This window comes from Apostichopus japonicus, chromosome 16, assembly GCF_037975245.1.
Source record: "Apostichopus japonicus isolate 1M-3 chromosome 16, ASM3797524v1, whole genome shotgun sequence".
Classification (NCBI taxonomy): Eukaryota; Metazoa; Echinodermata; class Holothuroidea; order Aspidochirotida; family Stichopodidae; genus Apostichopus; species Apostichopus japonicus.
In genome coordinates, this window is record NC_092576.1 from 13,092,704 (window position 1) to 13,109,075 (window position 16,372).

At 36.0% G+C, this 16,372-nt stretch overlaps 1 protein-coding gene across 1 annotated transcript; it reads left to right on the forward strand.

Annotated features, from left to right (window-relative positions):
• The first annotated feature begins 1,463 nt into the window (after positions 1–1,463).
• On the forward strand, positions 1,464–14,824 carry LOC139982801 (uncharacterized). Its single transcript, XM_071995895.1, has 6 exons — positions 1,464–1,714; positions 10,175–10,525; positions 11,036–11,305; positions 11,928–12,068; positions 13,069–13,254; positions 13,731–14,824. The coding sequence occupies exons 1-3, from the start codon at positions 1,663–1,665 to the stop codon at positions 11,086–11,088; spliced, it is 456 nt and encodes a 151-aa protein (XP_071851996.1). The 5' UTR covers positions 1,464–1,662; the 3' UTR covers positions 11,089–11,305; positions 11,928–12,068; positions 13,069–13,254; positions 13,731–14,824.
• The last annotated feature ends 1,548 nt before the right edge of the window (positions 14,825–16,372 follow it).

Below are 16,372 nucleotides of genomic sequence, written 5' to 3' on the forward strand. Positions count from 1 at the left end.
GAAAAGAGTATTGCAAACGCTTGACCAAGACTATTCAGGTCCTTGTAAGTGAGGTGGAGGATTTTAAAGTCTATCCTCTGGGAGACTGGTAACCAAAGTACTCGATGGAGAATGGGTGTGATACGGTCACGCTTCTTTGACCGTGTGATAATTACGAATAAGTTACATTAGCAGCATATCGGTGTCACTTCAGCTACGAGTCCAAGCATGATTGATATAAGTTTAGTTGTCTACGATAGTAATATCGTATTATACAGCAGTATGGTGTGCATTTTATAAATGAATGTCAATGCACACCACACTATGTCGAACCAGTATAGAACAACATTCGTTATGAACCCTTTGTAAGGTTGTTATTGTCTACGTCTAAACAGAATGAATGAGCCTTTTTTTGTATATATATATATATATATATATATATATATATATATATATATATATATATATATATATATATATATATATATATATATATATATATATTTTTTTTTTTTTTTTTTTTGGCGGGGGGGGGGGGGTATAAGTCGGAATGAAAACGATAAATGTAAAGCAGGTCTGCATTTATATTCGGTGGTAAATCCCTCTCCAATAATTTTCTAAAATTAAAGTAAACCCTCTTTTCTGCCTTTTTTGTTGTTGTTGGTCTTATTTGTGTGTTTGAAAATTTGCAGGAGAAAAAAAGATGTAGTCGAAAGAGCTGCATCTTTCATTCATCCACCAACCCGTCGTCCAATCCCCCAAACAGCGTCCAACCCACTCACCATATCACACCCATGTGCACCCTTCTTAGACCTCAGCCGAGAAATTCAATGGTAATAACAATTATAGCCTTTTGTGAAGTTAATCAAGTTTACCTTTACCTTTACTTACCTTAGAAAATTTGTTGTAGGAACGTCCTACAACAATTTTATCAATCTATATAGCTTAAATAGTTTTAACAATTTTATTTTGGTTCCAAAATGTATTTATTTTAGAACTCCTCTGGCTACCGACCAACAATACCCTTGTGATTGTCGTTTGAATTATTCAGAATGTACTTAAACGCAAAGGTGAGTGTTATACTCTCAAAACCGCTTAAATCTGGAAAAAATAGGTCCCTTGGATAAAAAAGCAGTGACCCATAAAGTAACTACTTTACACTGCCTAAATCAAAGCGATCTTTTGCGCGATAAAACTCTAAATAGGACCTATCTTCCACTCGCACCTGGTGTTGAATGCAATCTTTCAAAATCCAATCAGCAATAACAATAAACTTGTATCAAAACAACTTAAATTGTTGTATATTTTGCGAATTATGCATGCTGATGGCATGTAGGTTATGCCTTATGAAATAATATAGATATTTGGCCACCTAAAGTGTATATTCCGACATCTATTCTTATAGCTGGTCTTGATGATTAAGCAATCAGGTGTGTCGTTGGCTATGTTTGTTGTTCTCTGTAGCTGATATAAATGTAGGGAGCCATTAATTGCGTAGGCTCTTTACCTCATTTTATTGTATGGCCAGACCACGCTTTGCATCGTTAGCAATATAAAGAAGTCCATATAAGTATATTGAAACTGCATACAATTTGATAGGTGTTCCTATATTGTTTTACATGTGTTTGTTCTAAAGGGTAGCTTTAAGTCATATACGGAGACTACACTGACATTGTAGGCATTATGGAACTATTTGTATCTTTGAAGTACCTCTTATTCGTAGCTCATTTTATAGGTAAGTAAGAATTACATCAATCTTGAAAACCTCTTCCATATATAAGCTCATTAATTGTGTTGTGTTATTAAATTTTTGACTAATTCTGCGTCGGTGTATACCCTGTTCCTTCAACAATCAAATCGGTTAAATTATGCCCACCGTATATTATTGGTGCGCATCGGGCCGAACCAATAACATTTATTTTGTATTTCTGAACATTCTAGTCCACTTATTTAACTTACATTTATGTTGCCTAGGGCGGGAGTAATCAAACTAGAATACGCTAAACCAATCCCCATTTTCTTGAATTCGTTATTTATTGAAAAGTGTCTCTACCAAGCCAACGAAACAGTTTAATTACGATTTTTTATTATTATTAGTGAATAGAAATGTCATCAAAGTTGTTATTAAATTTATTCTATTAAATGTATATGGGACCCAAGTTCTCATTTATTGTGAAATCGTGTAACAAGGAACCAAAGAACATAATGGATTCAGGCAATAGGCTAAGCGTTGCCACGCCTATCCTAACGTTATAGGCCTAGCATAGTTAGCCTAGGAGTTACTTTAGGTATGCCGCAGCACGTAGGCTAGATGTGGCCTTGTGGGCTAGCTTACGACAACTAAACCGTAATAAGTCTTGTCTCATATCTTGACAGTCTGTACGCTGTAGCCTTTCTCGATCCTATTTATGCTAGAAATTTGTGAATCTAAATACACCTAAAGAAATTTGTATACGCAATCCATCCGTATTTGTTGAAGACTTTTGCACACCATTTCTGCGTTCCACTCTCATTGGTTTTTAGTAAATTTATGAATGAAGGTTATGTTCCTAAGGACTGGAGATGTGCTAATATTACCCCAAATTTTCAAGAAGGGTGATAAGTCTAAGCCCTGTAATTATAGGCCCGTTAGTCTCACCAGTGTTGTTTGTAAGGTCATGGAGTATATTGTTAAAAAGTCTATGGTCAGTCACTTCAGCAGTCAGTCTTTGATCAGAGAATCTCAACATGGCTTTTGTCAAAAAAGGTCTTGCCTCACTCAATATCCGTGAGTTTATGGAAGATGTAAAAGGCTCACTAAATAGGCAGAAGTCTGTAGATGTTGTGTTCCTGGATATCCAGAAGGCCTTTGATAAAGTTCCCCACCAGCGTCTTTTACTTAGGCTGAAGAGTATGGGTGTCAATGTGAATTTACTGTCTTGGATCGAGAATTGGCTTGGTAATAGGAAACAGAGGGTGGTTATTAAAAGCTGTGCTTCTTATTGGCAGGACGTTACTAGTGGGGTTCCTCGAGGGTCTGTTTTGGGTCCCTTGTTGTTTGTTGCCTATATAAATGACATTGACGGAGATATTTTGTGTACAGCTAAGAAGTTTGCTGATGACACCTAATTGTATTCTGAGGTCTCCTCCAAAAGCGATTCTGAGAAGTTTCAAACGGATTTGGATAAGGTTTTTTCCTGTTCTCATGGATAGCAAATGCTTTTTAATATTGATAAATGCAAGGTAATGCACATTGGTAGTAGTAACCAAAAGTACACCTACAATCTTAATGGTGTGGAGTTACAGGAGGTTTCTGTTGAAAGAGACCTAGGTTTCTACATTGACTCATCTCTGCAACCTTCTAAACATTTTCTTGAAGCTGCTAAAAAGAGGTATTATGGTTTAAGATATGATCAAGAGGAACTTCAGTTTTCTAAAAGAGGATATAGTTAGGCTTTATAAGCAGTTAGTTAGGCCTAATCTGGAGTATGCTGTGCAGGCTTGGAACCCATATTTTGCTAAGGATAAGGAAGTACTTGAAAAGGTCCAGAGGAGGGCTACTAGGATGATTAGTTCCTTAAAGAGTGTTCCTTATTATAGGCGGTTACAACTGTTGAATCTCACCACACTGGGGCTTAGGAGGTTACGTGGGAACTTGATTCAGGTTTTCAAGATTGTGTATGGTTTTGACAATTTATCCTTTACCGACTTTTTCATGTATGCTAATAGTAGTTGTACCAGAGGTCATTGTCTTAAACTCCAAAAGTCACAAAGTAGGATTAATATTCGGCATAACTTTTTTTCTAATAGGGTTGTGAATGAGTGGAACGGTTTGCCTGAGAAAGTTGTACTTGCAGGTAGTGTTAATGCGTTTAAGAATGCTTTGGACAAACACTTTAAGCATTGTAATCGGGTCTGAGTGTTTGTGTCTTAAGTTTTTTTTCTCTCCCCTATTGGGTCCTTGATGGGGACTTGAGTGTCCCTCCTGATCCCTTTTTCTACTAAATTGAACTGATATTGGTTACGAAAACGTTTTTAGTAACAATAATCAAACTGAATTCAGGTTCGATGTTACTCCACACGAGCACTTCAAACCTTATCTACCATATTAGGTTCTTCGTACTAAAAGTTGGATTTTCTTTGCGGTTACGTGGATTTAACCTTAAAAGGAGACACAAACCTAACTATGACGATTGCTGTATATATAAGCCAGAAATAACTGTAATGAACATCTCCCCTGAACAGCTACAAACATTATTTTTCCATTTTAGGCAGAAAACACCCAAGTTGGAAGACATGATCACCTTTTAATAGGACAACATCAAGTAGCATTTTATTCAAACAAGAAGTCACGATTTGGAGACGAAGTAGTTAAAATTTCGGAAAATAGTAAACATTTGAATAAGTGGTCCACACCGGTAGAACTGATATCCAAATTGAGAGAATATTAGCTTATAGGTTAGCCTAAGAACAGACGTTTTAATTCCAAATTGCACCTTTATAATTTACTCTTCCAACATGTGCATTGAATATAGTGTCAGCTTTTGATTCGGAATTTAAACATATTCGACAATTTCTGTTGGTAAAATCTGCGCTGTATAGAAGATCTTGTCGTTAACGCGTTGCTACGCTTGTCGTTGACGCGCGCTCGCGCGCACGCTTAAAATAAAAAAATAAAATAAATGAACGGTGAAAATACCCGAAATACCCGGAGTTTCTATTGTATTTCTACATTTTGAGTTAATGTTAAGTACGGTTTATATAAAGTAAGTATGAATTATCCCATCCTTCCTTGTGGGTGGGTAGTGAAACGTTTACTTTTGTTGACGCAATAGGAATTCTCAACATTATATCAACATTTCGACTGTTTCGATTTGTCTTGATTTATTTTCATACAAAACAGATAACTTTGAATTTAAATTTCTATACTTCATTGTCTATATGCTCCAACTGTCAACACTTTTGTAAAACCCTCCATAATTATTATCTCGACATTTTAACCCCTTTCTCAAATTACGAAGTTTTATAAATAAAACGTCTGACTTTTCTCTCAGTTTTTTTTACTATTTTCAGAATTTTAACTACTTTATCCCAACAATTCCATTATGACCTTTAATATATTAAAATACGGACGATTTACTCCTCATTTCTTGATATTGCACGATCTCAAACGTTCGACTATTTAATGTCAAAAAGGGCCATTCAAGTCCCTATACAACAGTGGTATTATGCACTTGACATACTTTCTTCAAAGTGTTCGCCTGCCTTACTGATAACACACCTGTCAGTGAATAGTTAATGTTCTCGTATATGTTATAGCTTCCTCCTATATGTTCTCCGTCTGAATAAGGTATGACTGTTATGGTTTTAGTCAATTCTTATAAAATCCTTCATTGCTAGCGTTTGTAAGTTCAGCAGCACTTCATGCTTCGAATTCATCAATAGCATTGTATGATAAGTCTATGATACACGGATCTTTCAAAGAAAACGGCATTCCTTATCTTTTAGATGTGAGGTAACAACATCATTAGTAGATAAACAAAATCGTTACATTATTATTCTGATATGTTTCGAAGTCTTCAATAACATTGTATTGTAAGCCTATTGTACAGTAACATCTTTCAATGTTAGTATCACTCATTCCCTGCGTGTTATGATGTAATAAAGTAACACTGTAAGTTTAATTTACATTTAATTGTTCTCATTAATTGTGCTTATGTGAGGAAGTTTGTTTGGAGGGGACTTTTATTGTAAGTATAGAGTAACTTATTGCAAGGAATACACATTTTCCAACCGTCAAGATAATGTTTTAGCTAATTGAGAAGGAACTATTCACGGGGCTCTGTGTAGGTTAGAACTATGGACTGATAACCTGCTGTTCTGGGTTCGAATCATCTGAAGTCAGTTTATGCAGCACTTTCCCATTCACATACTCCTCTCTGAAATCTTTATATATTAATTCAAACATATATTTCACCAGCCCACGTGGTGGTCAAGGTGATAGAGCCTGGCAAAAGACCCACGTCTTACTGGTTTCATATAAACAGTGCTAGGGTTCAAGGCACACTAAGGTTCATAACGCTCCGCTGGTGGTATGATACTTTCTTGTGGCCTACTTCCATAGGCGTAGGAGCCTAATTTGATTTTTTTTTGGGGGGGGGGGAGGGCTGTAACGACTTGCCCGAAAAATAAAACAACATTTTTCGCGCGCGTGTTAATGTGCATATCATATAGGCATTCATCGGTTATTACATCACATGCCAATAACATACAATCATTTTCCGTGTTATTTCCCTTCCATATTAGTTATAATTATTGGGGAAGTCGTTACAATATCATGAAAATAATAATATAAGTTTAACCATTGAAAAACACATTGCAAAATATTTTTCTTTCAGTAGGTGCCCTAAAAATTCTCAGCATATTGCCCCAGCCCAGCCCAACCCCCCCCCCCCCTCCGCCTCCTACGCCTATGCATTCGTCGTGTCGATGTATCCCTTGATGTCGCAAAAGATACCGGGTGGAGGCGAAGAGGGTCGGTTCAATCGACCAGAAGCGTTCTAGGTGAAGTGCGCGAATCATTGCCTATGGCCAGAAGGTCGAAGCGCTATTTGCTACCGGTATGTGTGCATCCGCCGTCCACTGAATACGTGGCATCATGATGCCCTATTCTCCAAAATTTGAATATACTTGTGCCTTTGTGTGAATATGAAGACTCCTGTACTATTAGGGTTAACGTTTCCAATCCATAGAAACTATGCAGTCGATCTGTTTTTGTGTACGTCATCACCATACCTTGACATTGGCAAAATGCACTGAGTCATGGTTGCCTTTGTGTTACTTTTACAAGTCGATGGGCTTCCATTCTAATGAACAGAGAAAAGCTACCGTTACTGGAATGTCCATTTACACAGGTTATATTCAACATTAAATGGGCTGTACAACTCTATCGAACAAGTTTGATATTTTGATTGTACCTTTTTCAATGTCACCTGTACAGTAATTTAAACCAAAACAATGTACAACTTAAGTGGTAGTTTTTCGGACGAGGTTCATTTCCTGTTACATTACATTACATTTTTTCAAAAGTAAACGACAGGGGATTTTCGCTACGAATTTTCCAGAACTTAGTAACTTGGGACTTCCGTAACACTACCTATTCTGATCATTGGAATGTAGCGGAAGGAGCACAGGGAACATGTAAATAGATAGTTCTTCCTCTTAAGGTGTCTGTTCTATTCCTGTTCTCTCCATCCTCTTACAAATGCCATTTGCGTAGAATTTTTCAATATCTAATGATTCATATCTCGGCCTCTGAAAAGAGAAAACTAAATCCCTAAAACATTACCACGTAATGTTATTCGATCCAAAAAGAACTATATAGGAAAGATGAAATTAGATATCGTTCTAAATCAAAATACAAGATTCGAAAGTTATCGACACTGTAGTTAACGGTCATTAACTCACGATCATATTATGGGTAGTCAGGTTGTTGTGACCGGATAAACATCATAAGTTTCCAGACTTTTGTCAGTATCACATGGCTTGGTAAAAGTGATATAAACTTACAACACAACGAAACGCGAAGATTTAAATTCATCGTCACAATAGTAAGTTTATCAAAGTTTCCACATGAGTGATAGTATAGTAATATCTCGACGATTCCAGTGTCGTGCACATGATTCCAAAGGTGAAGGGAGAGAGGAGAGGGGAAAGGGGGGGGGGTCCGAATTGCCCGATTGACTTAGGCAGGGGACTGAACTTATATAGGTAGGCCATAGACGAATCAATGAGTTTAGTATGCAGTGAGTGCTAACCGGGGCCGTCCCCGAGACAAAATTAAAATTTAGGATATAATTGATGTATTCTCAGATATATTTAAACGCAAGATGTCTTACTAAATAATAATCAACTAAAATGTCCCTAGCTGATGGATGCAGGTATGGGCCTGAAGCTTAGTAGGGGGACCGGAGGCAAATGAAGGATTTTATTAGAGAGGGAGTGTTGGCCTGGGGTCATTGAAGCGGACTCGCTTGTAAACGGGGGGTGGGGGCAAGGAATCCACTCCCCGAAACAGGAATAAAATTGGTGCATTCAACGGCATACTTATACTACAATTAATTATATGTACTAGTTAGCACTAAACCCATGGTTGTGTTATGTAAATTAACAATAATAATAACAACTATTTTCGATGACTGATTTAGGTAAAGAAGTCTAAACATTTTACTTTCAAAATAAATAGTTGTCGATGGGTGCATTCTAGAGTATATTTTAACTATAATTTCGGTCCAATCAGTAGCTCTTTACGCAATATTTTGTTAATAGTTACTCCATTTGACTGCCACCATTTCCCTTTAACTGGCGTTGGGAGGTGAGGACTCTCAGGTGTTTAATGTATCTCCGGAGCATGATGAGGCAGCCAATACTCATAGCTAGTAGAGTAACTTCTGTTCATGTTCCACAACCGTGCATCAGTAACTACAGCGCTGTGTTCGTAACACGGTAACATGTGTTACACGTGGCATATATACTCGTTTGTTCTCACCCTCAAATATAACGAGAAAAAAACTATGGTTTTGAGGTGACCTATACATGAAACCCTTCCATCCATATGAAATTTTAACACACATTCTTCTGAATCATCTCGTCTGAATTTAATTCAGTCTATTGTTTTCTTTTTCACAACGTAATTCATCATAATTTGAGAGAAGAACAGAAAGAGAGGGAGAGAGACAATGAAAGATCAGAAAATGACTGGAATTTGTTAATCATTGATTTCTATAGTGGTGAATCATTCTGTAATCTATATACCGCCTCGAATTCTTAACTTTCTATCACTGACCGCGCCCCCCCCCCCTCCCTCAACACGTCATTGTACTCTGTTTACTCTAAGTAAACCGTATGTTCTAGCCGAAGTCAACGGGAGTCCAATCCCGTAACGTAGCACAATCTCGTATATACCAGTCGTGTACGGTTGTACACAACTGTACCAGTTGACGGAACTATTAATGGAGACACAAACTTAAAATTTTTTATTGATCTATATAGGATATTGATAACTGCCAGGATCATCCTAACAGCTAAGAACAATCTTATTCCATCCATTTGCCATACGGTACTACCCTGACGCATTTGTAAAGTCTAATTATATGACATCATCTTGACATATGTACTTCATTTTTGTTTTGCTCTACTTCGTGCAATGTTTAATTTTTACAATTAAATTTGTTTTTTTTTTGCAAATGCTGAAGCTAGTTGCATGACCTAAGCTAATGCCGTCGGTTACAGGATCAAAACAGTTAACATTGCACCTTAGATCCCTAATTAACATTTCTACAATTGCGTTTCCATCATCAAATATTAGCTGTTAATAAATTCCTTTTTAAATGAAAACGATTCAATCTCCGCCATGTCATTCTGTAAGATTGTTGACTAAAAAAAATAGTATCTTTTTTTACTATTTGATCTATGTCAAACGTTTCTGAACGGAAGTTAATTGCAATAACATAAAAGGAAATCACAATTTCAAATTGACTAATTTTTGCTTGGGGTTTATATAATAGGTAATCCTGTAAATTTGTATAAGTTTGCATGCCAAAAATATATATTTATACCTGAAGATTAAACAACCAAATCCCAAATGCTCACGGAAGTTTGTTTAATGTTCGCTCTGGGATAGCACCCTAGGATAGGCACTATCACATCACATATTAACAAAATGACCGCTCCCTGAGTAAATAAGGATGAATCTTAAAAACAAAATTTTAGATGTTTGTGGGGAGTTGTTCTTCACAAAGATCAAAATAAAGATAAGTGGTAGGGGTTTACGTATCTTTTAAGCTCTTTCTAAACCAAGATACCTTACCCACCAACGTGAAATTTGAAGGATCCGCTGAAGATCCGCTGTAGATACTAACAAACGCGATTATATCTTTGGTGTATTGAAAGTTGTCACTTCATTATTCTCTTTCCGATATTCAACTAGTTATTATAACGCTAATACAGCTCGAAGTTGCAAATGAAATCAAGTGTAAACCTCATTAATATTATAAAATACAGTGTACAGTTCCTAACAATAAAGCTCGATTGATTAAATCATCGAGTTAAAAAACAAGATAATGCGATGGTTATTTCATCGAACAGTCAGCCATATTTTGCCCCTTACATAAAAATGTATACAATTTTTTGTTTTGGTCTTTATATATCATTCAAGGGACTACAGGGACCTCCAACTATCCCCTACAAGGGTTTTTCATTGTCGTAAATGGACCTCAGCTAGGCCGAGAATCTCAAGGTACTTTGTACCTGTATGCTTTACATTCTGGCCTCCAACCGCAGTTTACTGAGCATGTGTTCGAAAAGAAAGGTGGATTACTGACTCAATATGTTGACACTGGGAGAATACCTGCACTAACAGGTTTTCAATTTTCACAACGTGGCTCATTTCTCTCGATTGGAGCAACGACTCGCTACAGAGGAACACGCTATGGAGCTTACAAGGTCAAACTCGTCCCAGACTCTCAAAATTTAGGGACCAGAACGGGATTTGTAAAACCTAAAAGTGGTGAGTACATTATATATATATATATATATATATATATATACATATATATATATATAGGCTATAGATATATAGGCTATATATAGGCTATATATATATATAGGCTATATATGTATATATATAGCCTATATATATATATATATATAGGCTATATATATATAAATGAAAATCGAAATGAATTGGAAAATCAAGATCAGTGAAAAAACTTTCAGCCTCCACTGGGATTCGAACCACGGGCCTTCCGTGGTTCGTTACGATTCATTACGATTTTCATTTATATATATTTTTATTTGCCTTTGTCGTTTACCTCCATTGCATTTACATATATATATATATATATATATATATATATATATATATATATATATATATATATATATATATATATTTATATATATGATGTCGAGATGAGAAAAGTACATTTCGTCTCTATAGCATTTATCCAACTTTAATTATACTGAATTTAATGCACAGAGAACGAACAAATCATACTCGCATTGTTCCTCTCTGTAGATTTACTGGATACCAGAGGTGTCTTTACCAGAACTGTGTGGCCCGCAGTGTAAGGAGGCACTAGACTGGCGTCTTCTCCTGATAATAACATCGGAGTTCGATGGTCTCCTGGATGTCGAAGTATTCAGTGGTGTAAAGGCAAGAAACGAAACGTGAACACAGGGCCCAGATTGCAGCTAACATCTACTGATGATGCTGGTGTGTACACCATAAGCAGAGGCAAACGAGGGGCAAGAGGCTGGTTCGTTCAAATTGAGGTCATTGCGTCAAGTAAGTAAGAGAACATTTTATCATCACATTTTTATCTCCAGAAGACTTACACTTTACTGAAACGATGGCTTTAGACTACGTTACAATATCTGCAAAGGAAGATCGATGTAACTTAAAGTCACACACAAAACACAAAACCCACCACCTTACGTGTAATAATCCCCTAAGCACATTTTGAGCTTTGTACTTGTCGTTTCTGTGGCGGAACTATTTTAAGCCGATTTATGTGTTTTTTTCTTCAAATATCAAATACAGTTTTTAAATGTACAAGTTTTCATCACTTTTTTTTCGTAAATTAGGATTAATGTGGTAACTGTAGGGTCCCCGGGGAGATGGAACGGCAACGAGGGCAGATCCTTGACCCCTTACACCACCATATAAATTGCTGACATGGGGCATAATGGATGTGAACTGCGTGTTTTCTTTTATATTCTATAGTGGTCACACTATCTTGATAATTAGTACGTATATACCGGTCCGAGGTAGATCGGTAGAGCTTAGCAGTTAACACATCATGATGTTTTTAATATTCCATAAGATTTCTTAATTGTAGAGCAATATCAAGGAACGTTGGAATATGGATATTTGGAATTATATTATGATCACGTCTCTTGTTATGCAGCCTGTCAGTTCAGTGAGTATTTGAATGGCCAATCATGTGATGGCCGCACCGTCACGTCTTGCAAAAACGGAGGAGTACCGCGGGACGCAGTCGATGAATGTCTCTGCCCTCCGTTTTTCACTGGGGACGATTGTAGTGAAGGCAAGTTGTTTCATGTGATATAACATTTCAATCACACGTAACCATTACGTGGGATTACTGCCTAGTTATCTTCTAATTAAATCTTGAAAGCGTATATCATTTAATTTTACAAGAGAACTAACACTTGGTGATGATGGTGGTGGTGTTGGTGGTAGTGATGGTGGTGATGATGATGATGGTGATGATGGTGGTGATGGTGATGATTGTGGTGATGATGATGATGGTGATGATGATGATTATGATGATGATGATGATGATGATGATGATGATGATGATGATGATGATGATGATGATGATGATGATGATGATGATGATGATAATGATGATGATGATGATGATGATGATGATGATGATGACGCTGACGATGTATATTACTGTCGTCTTGTTAATTTTTTTGGTTTTAACCTTTTAAGGGTATGTTAAGGTATGTTACGCTATGCGACCTGTTAACTATTGCATCATCGAGACTGCGAAAAGAAAACATCGTTGAGAGAGTTGACTTGTGCATCTGTTGATTATTCATTAAATCCGTTCTTCGTCCCTTAAATAATGTAGCAAATTAGAATATGAAATTACCCATGTAAATGAAATAGCCGTCATTTGAAGAAAAAACCCCATCTTGTTCTAACAAAAAATCAGCTCTGAGAAAATCTTGAGCGAAGTTCCATAATATATCTCACAGTTTGAGCATAGTGACTATCATTATGGTGTGTCACCAACTGCCACATCAAAAGGGATCGAAAATAATTTTTAAATTTTTAATTAGTACTTTGCTTCGAAAGTATTACAGTCACAGGTAAATGAGAGAACTCGTCATTTGATCTCCGCCTGCATGTGTTCTAAATTTCCTTTTGGGTTTTAATGTTACACGATATATATATACATATGTATATATATATATATATATACATATGTATATATATATATATATATATATATATATATATATATATATATATATACTATATTTTATTTTCAAGTTACATTCTTTCACATTTAGAGGTGAACCAACCAGACGACAAAGCACGGGATTTTGTGCTCGGGACCACCGGTGGAGTTTTTGCCATACGCTGTGGTGAGCACCTACCAGGTGGTAACCCAAAGTGCCGTGGCTACCTGTTCTGCTATGGGGATCTCTATGGTTGCAAGTGTGCTTCAGGATGGTGGGGAAATAACTGTGACCAACGTGAGATTATTATTATTTTTATTCATTCAAGACATTTTACGGACTAACAAAAAGATGACAGAAATTGATTATATATTATATTAGATATAGATTATATAATATATATATATATAATATATATATATTGTAAATACATCTGCCAACATCAAAACGGATGCCATATCATCGGGATCAATTTAGCTGAAAATTTTGTTCAAGTTTATAATTTGTCGATGAGTTATCAACATAGGTAGAGAATATTTCTCTACAAGAAAGACATATTTTGACGAAAGTAGAAATACAGGGAATTTTGAAAGCTAATGAAACATTCCGAATGTATCAGGTTCCAGGAACAAATCAGCAAGACGATTTCATTTTAGTTACATTTAGAACTTACATTTTAGTTTTAAAAAGAAATTGATACAAATATGCTGTAATTGGTAGTTTTCCATGTCCAGATCATGAAAAAGAAACAATATTTTGTTTATTCCAATTAGCTTGTCAGAAAGGAAAGTGGGGAGTTGACTGCTCACAGAACTGTCCGAACAACCAAGACTGTGACAGCATCTTTGGGCCATAAAATCAAGACTTATGCAGATGGAAGCATGTAGCACCCGGTACCCGATCATCTTCAATCTGATTATTTCACGAAATATATTTCAAACGGTAATTTCTGTAATACTGTAATAATATTGTTTCTTTTCATCGGTGGTTTTTTTTTTGGTCTTTTCTGTTTAAGTATTTTTTACGTTAAACTTTATGGAATACCTTTTGTATCACTTGAAATGACCGTTCAGAGGAGACATTTAATTTTGACTGATAAAAAGGAAAATGTATACTAAGTAGCGTGCATGCATTTCCTACTTTGCATTACGAGATATTTATAGTTGAAATTTTTGTTACATTTTGTAACATCAGGGAATTTAAAGTAAACAGGTGTGTTGTCATAGTTGTAGCACACTGACAGCAAAATATTTTCCCTTTTTTTACTATATTGCTTTATCGCTTGGGTTGGATAAGGTTCAACATTTCCTGATAGAATGTGTAGTTTACAAAATCTCCAAATTACTGTAGTGTATTCAGAGGTAACAATTGGTAGAACTATTTCAACTTTAACTCTTGTTATCTTCAACACGAAACAAACCAATTAAGTTCAAATTATACTATAGTATAATTCTATATATTCTTAGACAAAAAAAAAAACTGTTTATTAATCAGAAATATATTTTCCTTGTGATTATTCTTGCTTTTTTTCTTTCTTCTTTTCATCTTGTCCTGAGTGCCTGAAATCATATCGTAGAATTTTTTTTCGATTACGTAATTATCTGAATAAGTAAATTCACGTTATTGTTTAATAAGAAAAGCGAAGCCAATCGTCAAAAACGTTCACAGAATAGAACTTTACCAGAAATCGAATTAATGCACCGAATAATCCACTTAATGTTTGTTTATAGAACTGGTTGATATGTAAACATTTTAAGTTGGGTATTACGGACATTCTGTTAGGATTATCCTTTCCAATTTGCCTAAATATTTCCGTCAAACTTCATCTCTAACTTTGTAATAACATCAATAAAATGATTAATAATAAGTCACTGCTTTCTGCTTTTCTTTCAAGAATCAGATAGTTAACGATATTTGAAGAAAAAAAAACTACGCAAAGGATATTATATCTGCTACTAGAAAAACCTTGAAAACAATCAAAGATTGAAAGTTTGTTCAAGACTACCTAAGACTATCTCTAATCTGCATTTTTATTGGTAAAAACAAGTATAATTTTAAAGACACTTTATGAAAAAAAGGACCTTTGACACTCTTCACCAATTAAAGGTTCTTTTACTTCATAAGTCCGGGCTCCATATTACATATCAAGTTTTAACCGAGCTTTGCTCTTCGTGTTATCGTGTTTAAAAGGCTTAAAACTTTGACTTACGTTGTCCCGAATGACCGTTGACCCCTTAAAACAAACCTACAGGGTGGCTCCCTGAGACCTACTTACGAAATTTAACAGACTAAGCTTTATTCTTAATGTGTAGTTTTCAAACTTTGATCCCTGGTTACTCCAAGTCATATTTGACTCCCCTTACAAAAAACACATTATATTCATATTAGACAAACCTACGTATACTGCATATCAAGTTTCACTGAGCTTTATTTTTGGCGTTATCGTGTGTGCAAGGTTTTCAGATGATTGTGACCTCTGTTACCCCTTCATGACCTTGAACCTCCATTAACAGCTCTCTTCTGATCCTTCTCCTTAAGACTGATACCACACATAAGCAGCTTGATCAGGTTTTCAGTCTCTTTGAGTAAGCGTCGTGTTTCCAATGTTACAAGACTTTGTCCTCTCCTGACTCCAAATGACCTTTGACCTGTCCAAATAAACAATAGGGTTCACCTACTCACGATGAGGCACCTACGTGCAAAAGCATGACAACAATATACTACGAGACGAGGTGTTTACAAGCCAAGATTGTCATACACATATACATACACACACCCTATTGACACGGTGGCATATTATATTATGCAATCGTTGTTTTCAACACTAAAGACAACCGACTGTTACTTTTTGAACAGCGCACTGTCAACTATCGTTTTTGATTAAGGGCAGCACATAGCTTTAGATCAGTTCTCAATCAACCGTGAACTAATTAATTGATGCAATTGTTCGAATTGATGGTAATAGATCATTACATACTTCAGCACTGTGTGTGCTACAGAACAGAAGACCACTAAAACTCACTCGCTGATCAGAAGACTAACTTCACTCCCTCAGTGAGGGCAATATTCTTGTATTCACTCAACTGTACAATGAAGCGTGAACTACTTGTGTGTGCCTTGAACTTCATCCACACCATAGAATTTGATAAGGACAGAACGCTGACAGAGTGTATTGCCGTGTGTTTTAGCAATGAAGCCTTGAAAATCAGGGAGGGCACTTTCTGTGTACGGCAAAATCCCAGATCATTGTACGTCTCCATACATACAGTGTGTATTCTAATCTGAAATTGAATTTCTTTTTACCCATTTTTTCGAAAGAGTATTTGTACTTTTCACAACAGAGACATGCTATGACGACCAGAGTGGTAAGTACTTTACTTCTGACTGAGGAACCAACTTTAAAAAACTTTATTTC

Excerpts from the sequence above, each read along its gene's own strand:
- LOC139982801 (XM_071995895.1), top strand. The coding sequence starts at position 1,663 with ATGGAACTATTTGTATCTTTGAAGTACCTCTTATTCGTAGCTCATTTT. Across the intron at positions 1,715-10,174 it reads ATTCGTAGCTCATTTTATAG|GGACTACAGGGACCTCCAAC; the intron begins GTAAGTAAGAAT and ends ATATCATTCAAG. Across the intron at positions 10,526-11,035 it reads ATTTGTAAAACCTAAAAGTG|ATTTACTGGATACCAGAGGT; the intron begins GTGAGTACATTA and ends TCCTCTCTGTAG.